Source organism: Carcharodon carcharias, chromosome 8 (assembly GCF_017639515.1).
Source record: "Carcharodon carcharias isolate sCarCar2 chromosome 8, sCarCar2.pri, whole genome shotgun sequence".
Classification (NCBI taxonomy): domain Eukaryota; kingdom Metazoa; phylum Chordata; class Chondrichthyes; order Lamniformes; family Lamnidae; genus Carcharodon; species Carcharodon carcharias.
In genome coordinates, this window is record NC_054474.1 from 135,141,102 (window position 1) to 135,155,968 (window position 14,867).

At 40.4% G+C, this 14,867-nt stretch overlaps 1 protein-coding gene across 2 annotated transcripts in view; it reads left to right on the forward strand.

Annotated features, from left to right (window-relative positions):
* Nucleotides 1-14,867, forward strand: part of LOC121280872 (astrotactin-2-like) — a 1,734,361-nt gene that overhangs the window by 158,471 nt on the left and 1,561,023 nt on the right. For both annotated transcript variants that reach the window (XM_041193192.1, XM_041193193.1), the window contains exon 2: nt 2,425-2,612. In XM_041193192.1, the coding sequence (XP_041049126.1) occupies nt 2,425-2,612 (188 nt within the window). The remainder of the gene's footprint in view (nt 1-2,424; nt 2,613-14,867) is intronic.

Here is a 14,867-nt window from a genome sequence, read left to right on the forward strand (position 1 = left end):
TTCTCTGAAGCCCGCCAGAGCTCCCGGCCTGCCCGCCAACCTTAAGGTTGGACGGGCAACCAGTCAATTATCTAACTTGTTTTATTAATGGCCTCAATAGGCTGTTGACAGGTCAGCGGGCGCACAGCTGATTCAGCTGAGTCCCCGCCGACCTAAAAATTGAAATGACGCAGGGTGATTTCGGGAGTTCAACCTGACATCATCCCAAGTCATTTTACGCATTGGCGAGTGTGCCCCGCCCTCACTCACCGACCGGGAAATCCTGGCCACATTTTAGGCAGTTTTATAGTAATGAATTGCCACCAAATATATTGTGACCTACATATAGCAATCATTAAAGTCAGTTTTGGTCTGTTTAATAACACGTATTTTAAGGTGTTGAGTTTTTTTTCAGTTTGAAATAAGTTGGGGGGGGGGTTGGGTGGGGGGACTCAGTTGAAAAAAAATATGCATTTTCAATATTGTTATTAGCTTAAAGAAACATGCCAAGGACCCAAGGAAAACTCAGTCTTTCTAAATGAAAAGCCACATAGAATTCAGTTTAAGGAAGAAATTTTGTTTCACCATTAATTGTATGAATTGAAATGGAACACTTATGTTGAATGTTTTATACCTTAGAGCAATGCAGAGATGCCACTAGTTTCTGAGTGTGCAGGAACTTTATTTGCAGAGCTTTATAGAATGCTTTAAAATGTCTACTCCGTGCTTCAGCTCCAGTTTCCAGTAGCTTCTGTATTGTCTGTACCCAGGCTTATCTAGTCAACAGCTGTGAGAATCAATAGTAACAGACTCACGTAATCAAATGTGGAACAACTGAACACTACATCTTTCATGTGTTGAACTTGTAATTCGGACTGAAGTTATCCAACACATCAACTTGGGGATAATCATATGCAATTTGTACCACAAGTGCCAAAGTAACATTCATGCCACACAAGTGCCAGGCAATGACCGTCTCCAACAAGAGAGAATCTAGCCATCACCCCTTAACATTCAAAGGCATTACCATCACTGAATCGCCCACTATCAACATCCTGGGTGATACCATTGACCAGAAACTGAACTGGACTAGCCATATAAATACTGTGGCAACAAGAGCAGGTCAGAGGCTAGGAATCCTGCAGGGAGTAACTTACCTCCTGACTCTCCAAATCCTGTCCACCATCTACAAGGCACAACTCAGGAGTGTGATGGAATACTCTCCGCTTGCTTCGATGAGTACAGCTTTAACAAAACTTAAGAAGCTTGACCCTATTCCAGGACAAAGCAGCCAGCTTGATTGGCACCGCATCTGCAAATATTCACTCCCTCCATCACTCATGCACAGTGGCAGCTGTGTTTATCATCTTAAAGATGCACTGCAGGAACTCACTGAGGGTCCTTAGACAGCAACTTCCAAACCCATGACCACTACCATCTAGAAGGCCAAGGGCAGCAGACAGATGGGAACGCCACCACCTGGAAGTTCCCTCCTCCAAGCCTCTCACTATCCTGACTTGGAAATATATCACTGTTCCTTCACCATCGCTGGGTTAAAATCCTGGAACTCCCTTCTTAACAGCACTGTGGATGTATCTACACTACATGGAGTGCAGTGGTTCAAGAAGGCAGCTTACCACCGCCTTCTCAAGGGCAATTAGGGATGGGCAATAAATGCTGGCCTAGCCAGGGCCGTCCACATCCCGTGAATGGTAAAGACAAAACTTGGTGTGATGCTTTATCTTCTGGGCAAATGAATTAATTTCAATTATTAATTCTTTGTGAGAGGAGTGAGTAAGGATAATTTACGGGAGGGAAATGACCTGGGAGATGTTTTCCCAGTTGTTGGTTAAGGGGATGTCTCAAAGTTTTCACTGTAATCCTAATGCTGAATATCTACTATTGATTTTTAACAGCACCCTTCACCCCACAACCCAAATTTGAAAAGATTGCCGCCATCGCGAATGCTGGCAGATAAGCTTATGTAAGCTGAGCATATTTCACTCAAGCCGTTTTGCTTTATCGATTTCAAATTGTTTTTTGCATTTTAGCTCACCTGCCCAGATCCCAGCTGAGAGCTAGCAAGGCTCCCTACCACTGGTTCCATTGCTCAATTGATTTCTGAAGATACATGGGGTAACTTGTTCTATGAGTCTTTTTTTCTCCATCCTGGGAAGCATTGATCCACTGTCTTTGGCAGAGGCAGAATATGAGGCATGGATAATTGCAGCATTTAATAGTTTTCTATTTTTAATTTTTTTTTACCATTTCAACTTCAATATGGAAAAGGACCAATTATCTGAAAACTAAACAGTAATGAAATGATCCCTTACCATTCAAATACCATGAGACAGAATAGCCCTCCTGAGACAACCATTTTGATGGAATCGATCACAATGTAAACAACAGGTTTGAACTACAATTTCTCTCTCTCTCTCATTTCAGAAATGACCGGAACAGTTGCTGATATCTCTTTGGTCCACTGGAAGCAGCAATGGCTTGAGAACGGGACCTTATATTTCCATGTCTCCATGAGTAATGCTGAGCACCTGTCCCAGATAACTCCACCAACTCTGCGGGAGCCCTCCGAGATAGTGGATGAACAGATGCATGTCCTTCATGTCTCAGTCATGGTGAGACCTCTTTAAATAAGTCACATTCTCTCTTATACTTTGTAGTAATATTGGTAGGCTGAGTTTTCATTTACAAATAAGGGATATTAGGCTTGTTGATAGTGTGGAGATGGCATTACAAATCAGTAAATGAACAATGAATCACAGTTGATTGGAGAACTGTTCTACCAAATGGTCTGAGTGGAATGGATTGCCCAAAAAAACCATTGAAGTCTTTAGGTCCTGTCAGACCCAGCGTGATTGGAGAATACTATGCCACTAAGTGAGCAGGCGTGGTTTCTATGCCTACGGTTCACCCACATAATGAATTTTTGCTCATAACAAATGTGCTGCTAAGGGGGTATGGTAATCAGGCAGCGCATGTGTTAAAATTGGTGCTTTGGGTTGTTTACCTGTCATCCAGTGTTTGGATCAACAGTGACTTCAACAGAAGATTTGAAGCCTGGCAACATTTCACATACCTGCAATTTCAATAGGAGGAGTCATTCAGAGAATTGAAAGGGGAGAAAATCAATACCTTAAAACCTTACACCTTGAACTAACTGCTGGCCATAGGTTTTTTTTGTTGCAATTTTGCAAATGAAACCAGTGAATGGAAATCTGCTGTGATTATTTGAATGAATGCAGCAGATGTGACCCAAGTCCTTGACTGTTGTGACAGAGAAGCCCGAGTGCAATGGAAACACTTTTGCTGATATGATCATGGAAGTTTACACAATTGTGTGATACAGCATTGCATTATCCAAGGCATTGGATGGTTAGGTCTCTGGGATTTGACTTCTGAATTGGGGTGGAATATAATCCATTCACCGCTGGGGCCTAGCTTTGAATCCAGCTTTTAATCCATGGGATGTAAGTGTTATTGCAGGTTGACTGCATGTCTGTCCACTTCCAATGTACACCTTCAATCATCACAAACGCATGTCAGAAAATCAGGGGCATATTCCTCTCAGTCTTGCTCATTTATTTTAATTTTTGTTATTTCACATACTATTCAGTAACGGTTTCATATTTGATTTTGTACCTATTTGGTCTAATTCATCTATTTCTTCCATCATCTTAAACATATGTATGTTTTTGAGATTTTAGCAGTATGACACAAAGGTAGCTTTGGGTAATGTGAACCTATTTAGGAGGACAAATAAGGCAAGGTGAATGGTAGGATTATGAGAAGTGTAGAGTAGCAGAGGGTCCTTGGAGTGCTTGTCCACAGATCCCTGGTAGGGGATCTGAAGGTAGTAGGTCAGTTAGATAAACAAGTAAGAAGGCATATATGATATTTCCCTTTATTGGCTGAGAAAAAGGGTATAATAGTGTGAAGGTCATGCTAGTACAGTATAGAGTGTTAGTTAAACTACAGCTAGGATTCTGTGTACAGTTCTGGATGAGATTGCACACATGAGGGTACAGAAGAGATTTACAAGGATGTCAGAAATTGAGAATTTCAGCTATGAGGAATAATTGAAAAGACCTGTGTTTGCTTTGGAACCGAGGAGGCTGAGGGGAGCATTAATTTGGGAGTATATATTTATGTTGGACCTGGATAGAGTGGATAGGAAGGTCCCATTTTCCTTAGCAAACAGTCTATAACTAGCAGGCGTGGATTTAGAGTAATAGGTAGAAGGATTAGAGGTGAGTTGAGCAGTAAATTTTCACCCAAAGTGTCCTGGAGGTCGAGAAGTCACTGCTTGAAAGGGGTTGGAGATAGAAATCCTTATTGCATTTAAGAAAAAATGCTTGGATATGCTCTTGAATGCCACATTCTACAGGCTTCGGACGAAGAGCTTGAAGGTGGGATTAGGCTGGTGGACACAAACATGATGGGCCTAATGGCCTTCGTCTGTTCCATAAGTTTTTCTATATTTCTGTTGGCTAACGGAAAAAAAGTGTTCACAAATCAGCAGTCACAATCTGATGGATCAAGCGGATAGGTGATCTGGGAAGCAGAAATGTCACATGGTTATGAGATGCTTTAGTGAGATTGGAGGCAGAGTACGTGTACTTTCATTCTTCATGAAGCTGTGTGCCTTTAACACTAGGTTAGAACTATTCATTCCATTCATCATCAGGAGCAGTTTCACTTCCATGAGCACAAAATTTGTAGGGAACTAAATTGCTTTGAGAGTGTGTCTACTATTTTGTGCACTGTACTTGGGGAATGGCTGAAGTTGATTGCCACATCACAGAGGCCTTTACAGTTCATAATTTGATTGGCATATAAAATACAAGCCCTCCATCTGGGAAATGCTTCAGTTTTACTGTGAAACTGAAGAGCAGGTTTTATTGTGTTCAGTGAACTATATATTCAGAGCTTGATTGATTCTCCTTGAAGAAACTATTTTTAGCACTATTCTTTGGGACGTTTATCAAGTTTGAATGCACTGATTCAGGTGCATGCATTTGAAATGAATGGAAGAAATTAGCAGATTTGACCTAATATACACTGAATCAAATCGCAAAACATACACACTTGAAAAATATGCTAGATTGTGCAGATTGGTGATAAAAAAGAATGATGAAAATTTTGAATGTCACAAGAGAGGTTAGTAGGTCATTGCTGGTGTCCATGTTAAGGTAGGAATATGAAATGGCTTCCTTTCTCAACCAACATGAACCATTGTGTAGACTTAGTGCGCAACGTTCACATTGCTTACACAATCAGTTATTGGTCAGTTTTAGCTGTTATTGAATTTGGCAGACATTCAATAATGAGAATTATTTCTTCTAAGAACCTGTGCTTAATGATTGGTGATGGATATTTTAATTTAATTGGCACTTGAGGGCAAGTATCATTACAAAGGCATCATCACAAGCAAACTGACGCAGCATATAGGGACTAGTATTAATTTCCCTAAAATGTCACAGGCCTACATGAAATGTGCAGTTAAAGTCAGATAATTCCTTTCTGATTATTTGTTATAACTGGCTCTTGTGACACCATTCTGTGTCCAAAATGAGTGTTTCTTTGTTTTGCAATTAGTCAGAGAAATTGAGATCTAAAAAACTAGCACATAAGAAATACTCAGTTTCACTATGATTTTTCAAGTAAACTGAAGAAATTGTCCTTTGTGATCACTACCAAACGAATCAATGTTTTTTCGCCAATGGTACTCTAGGGTGCAATGATAGGTAATATTAATGCCCCAAAAGGAGAAAGCTTGGGTCAGGTGGGACTTAGAATGTATAAATTTCAAATCCAAACCCAATTCACCTCAGACCCACCTATTACCAATCTTACCTGAGGCGGATCAGGGCTGGATGGAATATAATTTGTGTTGCAGATTTAATGCTAGATGACCAATGGCCATTGGTGCCCTCTTTCCCCGCACCCCTGATCTCTCTGTTTCTCTGTATGCTTCACAGCTGTGGCCTAGTGCCGCATACTTATCTGCCCAATAGCCAGCCAGCCAACCTTTTAATCTGGTTGACTGCAGTCAGGAAATAAATTCCAAAAATGATAACCAGATCCTGCCATTAAATTCAAGAGGACCTTAAGGAAAACTGTACTTCCTAAATTCCTGACTGATAATTTTCCAACACCTCTCACACCCCTCCCCACTCCCTACCACCCCTTTTCTACCTTAATATCAAAAGGCATGTTAGAAATGCCATTAAGTGTTATGCCATGTTCAGTGAGCAGTAACTGGGTTTTTAGTGGCAATTGGAGTAACAACTACTGACAAACAACCGAATTGGCCCTGAAAAAATAATGAAATGTTAACTTTTTCCATTATGGATTAATGACTAGATTTAAACTAGATTTTTAAAAAAAATTTTTTCATGATCTTTCAGCTCCTACCTTCAAATGTGTATGTTCCTATCCATATTTCATCCTGTGTAATTAAAAAAAAAGGTGGTTTGTTGATTAGTACAATTCATCCCTGGTTGTCTGTCTGTGAAATTTCTTTAATGTAAGTGGTTGTCTGAACAGCTTGATGACATCACAGCAGCTTGATGCTGGGGATCCCCATTAAGCAGCCCTACAATCAATTCTATGTTGAAAGGGTTAAAATTCTTGCCACAGAGAGCGTGAGATCTGTTAGCGAGGCTTCCTTCGAAGTCAGCAGTGAGGGCCCATGCTTAACCCTTAACTGATCATTTAAGGGCATCAATCGACCTCTGGGTGGGAAGGCCGACCTCAGTTTTCCCTGCTGCTGACTGAATTGGAGGGAGCTGGGAAAGTAACAGCCACTCTAACCTCACCTACCCTCATAATTCTTTGACATAACCTTTTGACACATAATCTTTCATTCTCCTTTATCTATGTTTCTCTCTTTTTAATATGTAAATCTATTGTTCCATATATCTTTGAAACTATTTTCCTCATAACATAAAAATTTTCATAGTGCCAATATTGCCAGCAACCTTTGGAAAAAGTAAACACATTCCTTAACCTTGCTTATCTGGCTAGTTATAAACAGACTGAGATCCCTTTGAACTCCAAATATCTCTTCACTTACCAAAAAATACAAATTCCCTTCACATCTTACATGCTAAGCCAGCATCCATGTTTACCCATGAGCATGTCAAGCACCTAGCTTCTTTTGATGATTTAAAGATTGCATTCTACTTGACTCCAAATGTAATTAAATCATGTATTAAATAATTTATGTAGATTTTTCTTTTCCCACCTATTTCCATTATTTTTAAATCTATACCTTTTATGCCCTTTTAGTCTTATTTCACCCCACTCCCACTAGAGCTATCTGTACCTTGCTTGTCCTGCTATCCATTCTTAATTAGCACATTCTTTTAGATAATATCACCACATTCAACACCTCTTTGTTCTTTTGTCTGTGACATCTTTTGGTTATCTGCTCCTATCACTGCCTGCTTGTCCCTACAACCACACCCCCCTTCTCTCTCCCCCCCACAAAAAAAACCTTAACCCAGCTTATATTTCACCCCTCTACTATTTTTACTTAGTTCTGTTGAAGGGTCATGAGGACTCAAAACATCAACTGTACTCTTCTCCGCCGATGCTGCCAGACCTGCTGAGTTTTTCCAGGTATTTCTGTTTTTGTTTTGGATTTCCCAGCATCCGCAGATTTTTGTTTTTATCTATGTAATTAAATCACACACAGACCCAACTGTACTTACCCCCATAAACCTACTTCGCAATATACCAGAAAAAATTATGAAAATTATTATACTTTCATGACACATTATATTGCAATGAGCCAGGAATTCAGATTTACCAAGAAGGTGGTAACAGAGCTGTGCCACCTCCTTCAACCTGACCTGGAGCCCCACAACATGGCAAGGAGGCCTTTCCCAGTGGCTGTGAAGGCTACCTTGCACTCACCTTTTATACCACCTGATCTTTTCAAGCAGGAGTGGTAGTTGTTGCCAATGTTTCATTGTATGTGCTTCATCCAAGCATCCAGGAGGTCATGTAGACCACAGAAGCTAGGTGAGGAAACGTCATTACCTTTCTCCTCAACAGGCAAGAGGAACACGAAAGAGTAGGTGGGTTCACCAGGATAGTGGATTCTTGTTGTGCAGGTTGCCATTGCCAACTCCCCTGCCCCCCACCCCCCACCCCCCGCCCCCACCCCCGACATGCTAACAAGGGGAGATACTGGAAGCGCAAGGAGCAACCAAACTATCCTGGCAGAATCAAGTATGTGTTCATGCTCCACCATTCAGCCTTACCCAGTGTCTTCAGGATTCTGAGAAGAACCAGAGATCGGCTGCTTGAGGAAAAGGACTCTTCCTCACTATCTGGCTTTTGACCCGTTTCTGCCATCCCACTGTAACAGGGTGACATACCAACTGTCCCTTATTTTATGAGATTATCCCATATTTGATGCCACTATCCCATGTGTCTCCCTGGCTCTCACAGATCTGACAGCCACCACCACCACACCCTCCCACCCAGCCAACCCCAAACCCTTCCCCTGCTCTAAAGGACTCTCTTGTCAGAGTATTCCTTCATTTTGTCCACAAAAGTTGGTCACCCTGATGTGTAACATTGTGGAGAGCAGGCAGCTTTCTAGCCCCATTGCCTTCCACAGTTTCTCGGGAGGGCCTCTTGTGGTTGGATCACATCTGTCCTTCTCGCCTCTTCCTCCACCAAGACATCCAGTGCAGTGTCAAGGAGCCTTGAAAGGTGACCTCTCCCCTGTTTTGCTATAATTCAATCTACTTACTGCTCAAACTGCCTTCCACAAACAATTCCAGTGTTTGCCCCAGCCAGAATGGATTTCTCCTTAAGAGGTATAGGCTGGCTTTAAGTAGTGCAGCCTAGTTTTGAGTGGTGCCAGCCTCACACAAACTGGGGCCCCCTGCTGAGGCATGTAGTCACTCAACAGCATTCTGGGTAGCATGAGGTTGGCGTCATGCCAGCTTTCAAAGTGAGTTGTGCATTGTGATCCTGAGTCCGTTTTCAGAGACAATCAAATTTTTTGCCCCGAGTGTGTCTCAAGTACAACAGGTTGTTTTTCCAACAAAATGTAGGTGAGTGGAGGATAGTCAGATAATTTAGGTTGATTATCTTTCTAGTAAAATGCAGTGAGTGGCGGAAAGTTTTTTGATACAAATTTTATGTGTAAAATCCATTCAATTACTTTCAGCCATGACTTGGAATTATCCAATCATCTCCATTCTTGCTGGAATTTATGGCGTTACTATATGCAGCCTGTAAAAATAGACATATGTAGGGATGGAGGGTATGCACTGCAACTGATTGACCCACAAAGAGAGATAGGTGTACTTAGAAAAGGGACTAGTTACTTCTGCTCGGGTTTGGTGACCACTGTTGGATTTCATAGATGGAAGGTATTAAAAAATTAAAGCATCTAATTGAAGTTCAACATACTACAATACAGTGAGATGGGATTTCAAGGTCAGGTCTTCTAAATGTCTCTGCATATTGTTAAGAGAGTGAATGTATTTGACTGAAGTAAAATGAACTGCAGCTAGACATTTCCATGGACAAGCTTGATCATGAAAACTAAGGACTTGTATCTTTGAACAAAAGGGTCACGGCATGAGTTTGAATGCGAGACAGCTGTTAAAAAGCAACAAACAGAGATTGCATACTCACCAAGTTGGCTGTAGCTCTATTCTTTTGTAGATTATTGTGTAAGTACAATTGATTTTATTAAAAATGTTGTCTGAAAAATATGTCTTTTATGTGAAAGCCGTGTATGTGCTTGTTTTTCATATCTTTGTACTGAGTGATTGAATCAGGTATAAAAAGGGAATCTCTACCTTATTACAGTGCTGCACAATATCTGATTTTATTTCAATCCAATTGAGTAGGCTAAGCAGCTAGTACTCATTCTCATTTTTAGCAGGGCTCTGAGTTTATGAACAGCACCGAGTGTGTTCCGATTTATAAACCTACATTCACATTTGGTCACATTTGCAATTGAGTGAGGGGTGATGATCTAACACTTGTTTTGTTATACAATTGGAATAAGTATATATTTTTTTAAAAATTAAACGGTTGTTATTAAAAATAAACGTTTGATCAATTAAGAAAATAATGAAGCTTTTCGAGCAGATGTCAATTTTGAAAATATCAGTTTTAGTTTGTGTATTTGTATTAATCTTCTTCACATTTTGTTATTTGTGGAGCCATAATGCAGGTAAAGAGCGAAGGTCACTTGTTCTTGAATTTTCCACAATTGTGCACATTTCAATCCTTCAAACTGGAAGTAATAATCAGATGTTCTCAAGAGGTGGACATTGTTTGTTCTTGTCAACAGCAAGTTATTTTACTTCTCCTCTTGACCTCGTGAAGCCAAGTAGAGGTTTGAACAGGTGACTGAATCCCACAGGACTGTTAATATTATATAGTGACTGTCCATAAGGAGTGCTGGAAAGCAATGTGCTGTGAATTTCCTCCCAATGCTTTTTCAACCTTTCTCTCTCTGTGACCGCCAACTGCTTTAAGAGTGCTTCTAGCAGTACAATTAAGTGGAGTTCAAACCTTGCCAAGCCTCCTTATGTCAAACCCAACTCTAACCCATAGTTTACAATAGGAAAATAAAGGGCAGGATTTTCAGCTTGGCATGCGGGCGTGCGCCCGACATGCTTGAGTGCGAAATAGTGCGCAATGACGTCGGGTGAGTGTCCCGATGTCATCAAGCACTTGAGTGATATTTCAGTTGGAGGGCGCGTGTGAGAGTCAGCAGCTTGCCTGCTGACAATTAAGAGGCCTGTTAAGGCCCTTAAGCTGGTAACTAAGTTGAATTTTTCGCTGCCCATCCAACCTTACAGTTGGCGGGCAGGCGAATAGGCCAGGCAACCTTTGCATTTTTTGCGAAACCTCACCCACGGGCGGGATGAGGTTCCCGTCATTAAATTTTAAAAATGTTTGGGCAGGATTTTAATAATCACCATATAAAAGTGCGTAGGTCCAGTGTGCGGACACTTTTTCTGGATTTTTAACATTTTTAATTTTGTTTTTAAAAATCTTCAGCTCCCTGAGGCAGCTCCATGCCTTCATGGAGCTTTCAGTGACTGCACCCTCGCACATGCGCAAACTTCAGCGCTCACGCTCCTCCCGCCCCCCCACCCCGGCAGCGCTGAAGCTCTCAGTGTGCCTTTCACGCTGGCTGGCCGTTAATTGGCCAGCCAGCATGAAATTGCGGTCGGGGCCCGATGGTGTAATGTGGACTGTTTTGCGGCTGCTCCCGGGCCTGCCTGCCCGACAAGGAGGAAATCCTCCCCAAAGAATCATCCTACATTAACTAGAGGGTACTTCAGCTTTAGAATCATACAATTATACACCGAGAGGGAGGCCATTCAGCCCATCATGCCTATGTTGGCTCTTTTGTGGAACTATCCCATTAATTCCACTCCCCTGCTCTTACCCCATTACCTTGTCAATTTTTTTTCCATGTATTTATCGTTCCCTTTTGAATACTACTATTGAATTAGCTTCCACCACCCTTTCAGACAATGTGTTCCAGATCACAATAACTAGTTTTTTTAAAGTTTCCTCATGTTGCCTCTTGTTTTTTTTTAGCCAAACACATTGTCCTCTAGCTAATGACTTTTCTGCTACTGGAAATAGTTTCTCCCGATTTATTCTGTCAGAATCATTAATGATTTTGAACACCACCATCAAATCTCCCCTTAGTCTTCTCTATTCTAAGTTTTGAACTCAATGCAGACTTTTCACTTCTCTGTGCAGAACGTAAGTTCCTCGGCCCTTGTATCATTCCAGTAAGCCTGCAACATCCCCAAGGTCTAGGCATCTTTTCTAAAATTGAGTGCAGTACCCTGGCTGAAATCTAACCAATGTGGTTAAGCATAACTTCTTTGCTTTTGCATTCTATGCCTCTACTGATGAAGACAAGGATCCAGTATGTCTTTTTAACAGACTTCTTAACTTGTCCTGTCACCTACAAAGATTTGTGTATTTCCATCCATAGATCTCACAGTTCCTCATTCCCCTTAAAATCCTTTGTGCCAGTTAGTTCAAATTGCCTTTCCTTATTCTTGTGATAAATATCATCTGCCATGCATCTGCCCCTTGAAGTCTGTTAATGTTCTCCTCACAGCTTTCCACATTTCTGAGTTTTGAATCATCTTATGAAATTGTACCCTGCATACCCACATCATGAGCGCACATACTAATGGTAGAAACTGTATCTTATTTTTCCTACTTAGTTTTCAGATAAATGCATGGAAACTGTTGGGCTTGTGCCATGCAGCGAAATCCTCTCCAAAACAAATTCCCCAGGTAATGGAGTTTTCATCCCCAATAAATCAGCCAAGGCGATTAAATTAAATCTGTATTCCACTGTGCAACATTTCTAAAGCTATAATCTCAAATTAACTTGGGCAATGGGCATAATTTCTTTCATTGTCACCGAATGAATCCCTGTTAATCATATCACTTGCTTATTATTGAACTGGTTGTATATTTTATTTATGAATAATAATGACATCATTTATCAAATCAAAGTCAAATAGGCTTGCATTCTCTTTATTGATTGGATAATACAATCTGGTTTTTAGCTATTGCTTTTTTTAATTATCAGACAGAATCTGTTAAATAAAGGAATTACTCCTCTCAGCTGTTTTATATCAGAAGTATATTCTATAATAAGGGGCCTGTTAAATGTTTCTTTTCTCCAAAACTTTCAAAGTTTACAAATAAATTATCTGACTGCTTATAAGAATAATGATCAAATGTATTTATGGATTGGCTTTTCCTGGTGAGTTGGGAGAAATTCTATATTTTAAGGTTTGTAAGGAACCAGTTGAGGATAAATAGTGCTCAGCATGTGTGAAATGGTAGATTATGATTCTGCACCATGCTGACTTAATGATATTGCGTGGAAAGACTACAAATCTTATATTGTAAGTGTTTTAACTATTGAATGTTGTGCATCAACTGTGCCTGCATCACAAATTCCAACCACAAATTAAATCTTATTTTATGCAATAATAAGTTCATGTCACGTCTCTCTGGATGCAGTTAGCAACCTGCTCTTTTTGTTATAACTGACATCTCATTTACAGATATCGACTGAAGCTCAATGCAAATTGGTCAAATTCCCACATGACAAAAAACCAGATGAGGCAGTTGAATCTGAGGAGGCAGCTCAAGAGCGGTACAATGAATCAGCCAGAATATGTCAGGGGATATATCAATGGCGATCGAAACTGACTGTGGATAATTTAAAGAAAAATGTTTGAATTAAGTACTCCATGAACAGTGTCAAAATAGTTAAGGACGAAGTTTAAAGATATTAAGAAGTTTTAATAGCTATAGTGCTTCAATGTAGTGGTTGGACATTTTGACCAATGACTAAAGCTGATAAAATACTGCACCATGTAGTCAAGAGAGTAGAATTCAAATTGAAGGAAATCATCAAATTTTACATTTCTATTCTAGTCTAGTATTATAGTCAGATCAGACCTCATATCTGCTCTCTGCTTTGACCATCATAATTAATACAGAGAGATATCATTTTGGCTTTGGAGATGGTTCAGCGAAGTGCTAGAAATCAGTGTAATGATTTATGAGGAAAAACCAGAGGAACTTCGAACTTCCAGCCTTAAAATAAGGCAACTGAGTGGTAACCTTACAAAGGGATGTAAGCTGGTAAATCTTAAAGTAATGATAGATCCGAGATCGTATTTCAGACTAAACCATGAGAGCAGGATAAAGGGACACAGATTAAGACTGGTAAATTTAAGAGTAATGTCAGTAAGTTGTTCCTCATACAGAGTTATTAACAAATGGAATGAATTTTGCATTTAATAGTAGAAGGGAAAGTCAAAGCATAATTTATTAAACTGTTGGGTGGCAAGATGGGAGGTCTATAGGGCCTTTGTAATTGTCTCTATGGCCTTCCTTATCTATCCTATAATATTCTGAATATAGGAGTTTTAAGTTAAATTAGTTTTCCAATTGAGAAGCATATCCAATATTAAACAGATGCCTAAGTTCATGTTTGTTAGTATAATTTACCTTCTAAATAACCCAAAGAAGATGTGAAGTACTAGGGATACATCTGCCCAAAAAATTGTGCCAGCAATGGATTTAAATATTAGTACCAATTTTCAATTGAAGTAAATACAGAAAACACAGCTGGTCAGTCAACATGTGCAAGATAAAGACTAGTTAATATTTCTGGTTGACCTTTTCATCAAAACTGGAATGATGTGATCAAGGCTAAGAAATGAGGGGTGGAAAAGAATCAAAAATCAAGAGTTCATGTATACTGTAATTTTCATAAAGAGGCAGCTGGTGAATTTAGTAGCTTGAAAATAAATTATTTTAAATTGCAAAAATTGTATCAAGTGCAATATTATGCCATGATCATCTCATTCGAATATTTGAGAAAACATTGGAAAGAAAAAAGGTGGTCTGAATTTTGACCCCTGTCAGGGGGGTTGTGTGGGGGCGGGCGGGAGCAAGCGCAAACTTGATCGGTGCCTCCGATCGGGTGTGCATCACCATTTTACGTGGGCGAGCCAATTAAGGCCCGCTTAGCGTGAAGCTCGCCCAGAAGCGCTGAGCGCTTCCTGTGCGGGTGGTTGGGGGCGGGGTGGAATTCCCTGAGTCGGGAATGCATTCTTTCGCACATGCCCGATGTCACCGCATGTCATTTTACGCATCGGTGAGCGGGCCCCTCCCCTGCTCATCGACCGGAGATTTTAACCTGATGAGTCACATTCGGCTGCATGGTGAAATAATGGTTCCTATTTCCAAAACCTTTCTTAGTGTCATCCCTACCTTATTTCTGCAAACTCACCCAACCCTACAAACCCCTCAACTCTTCT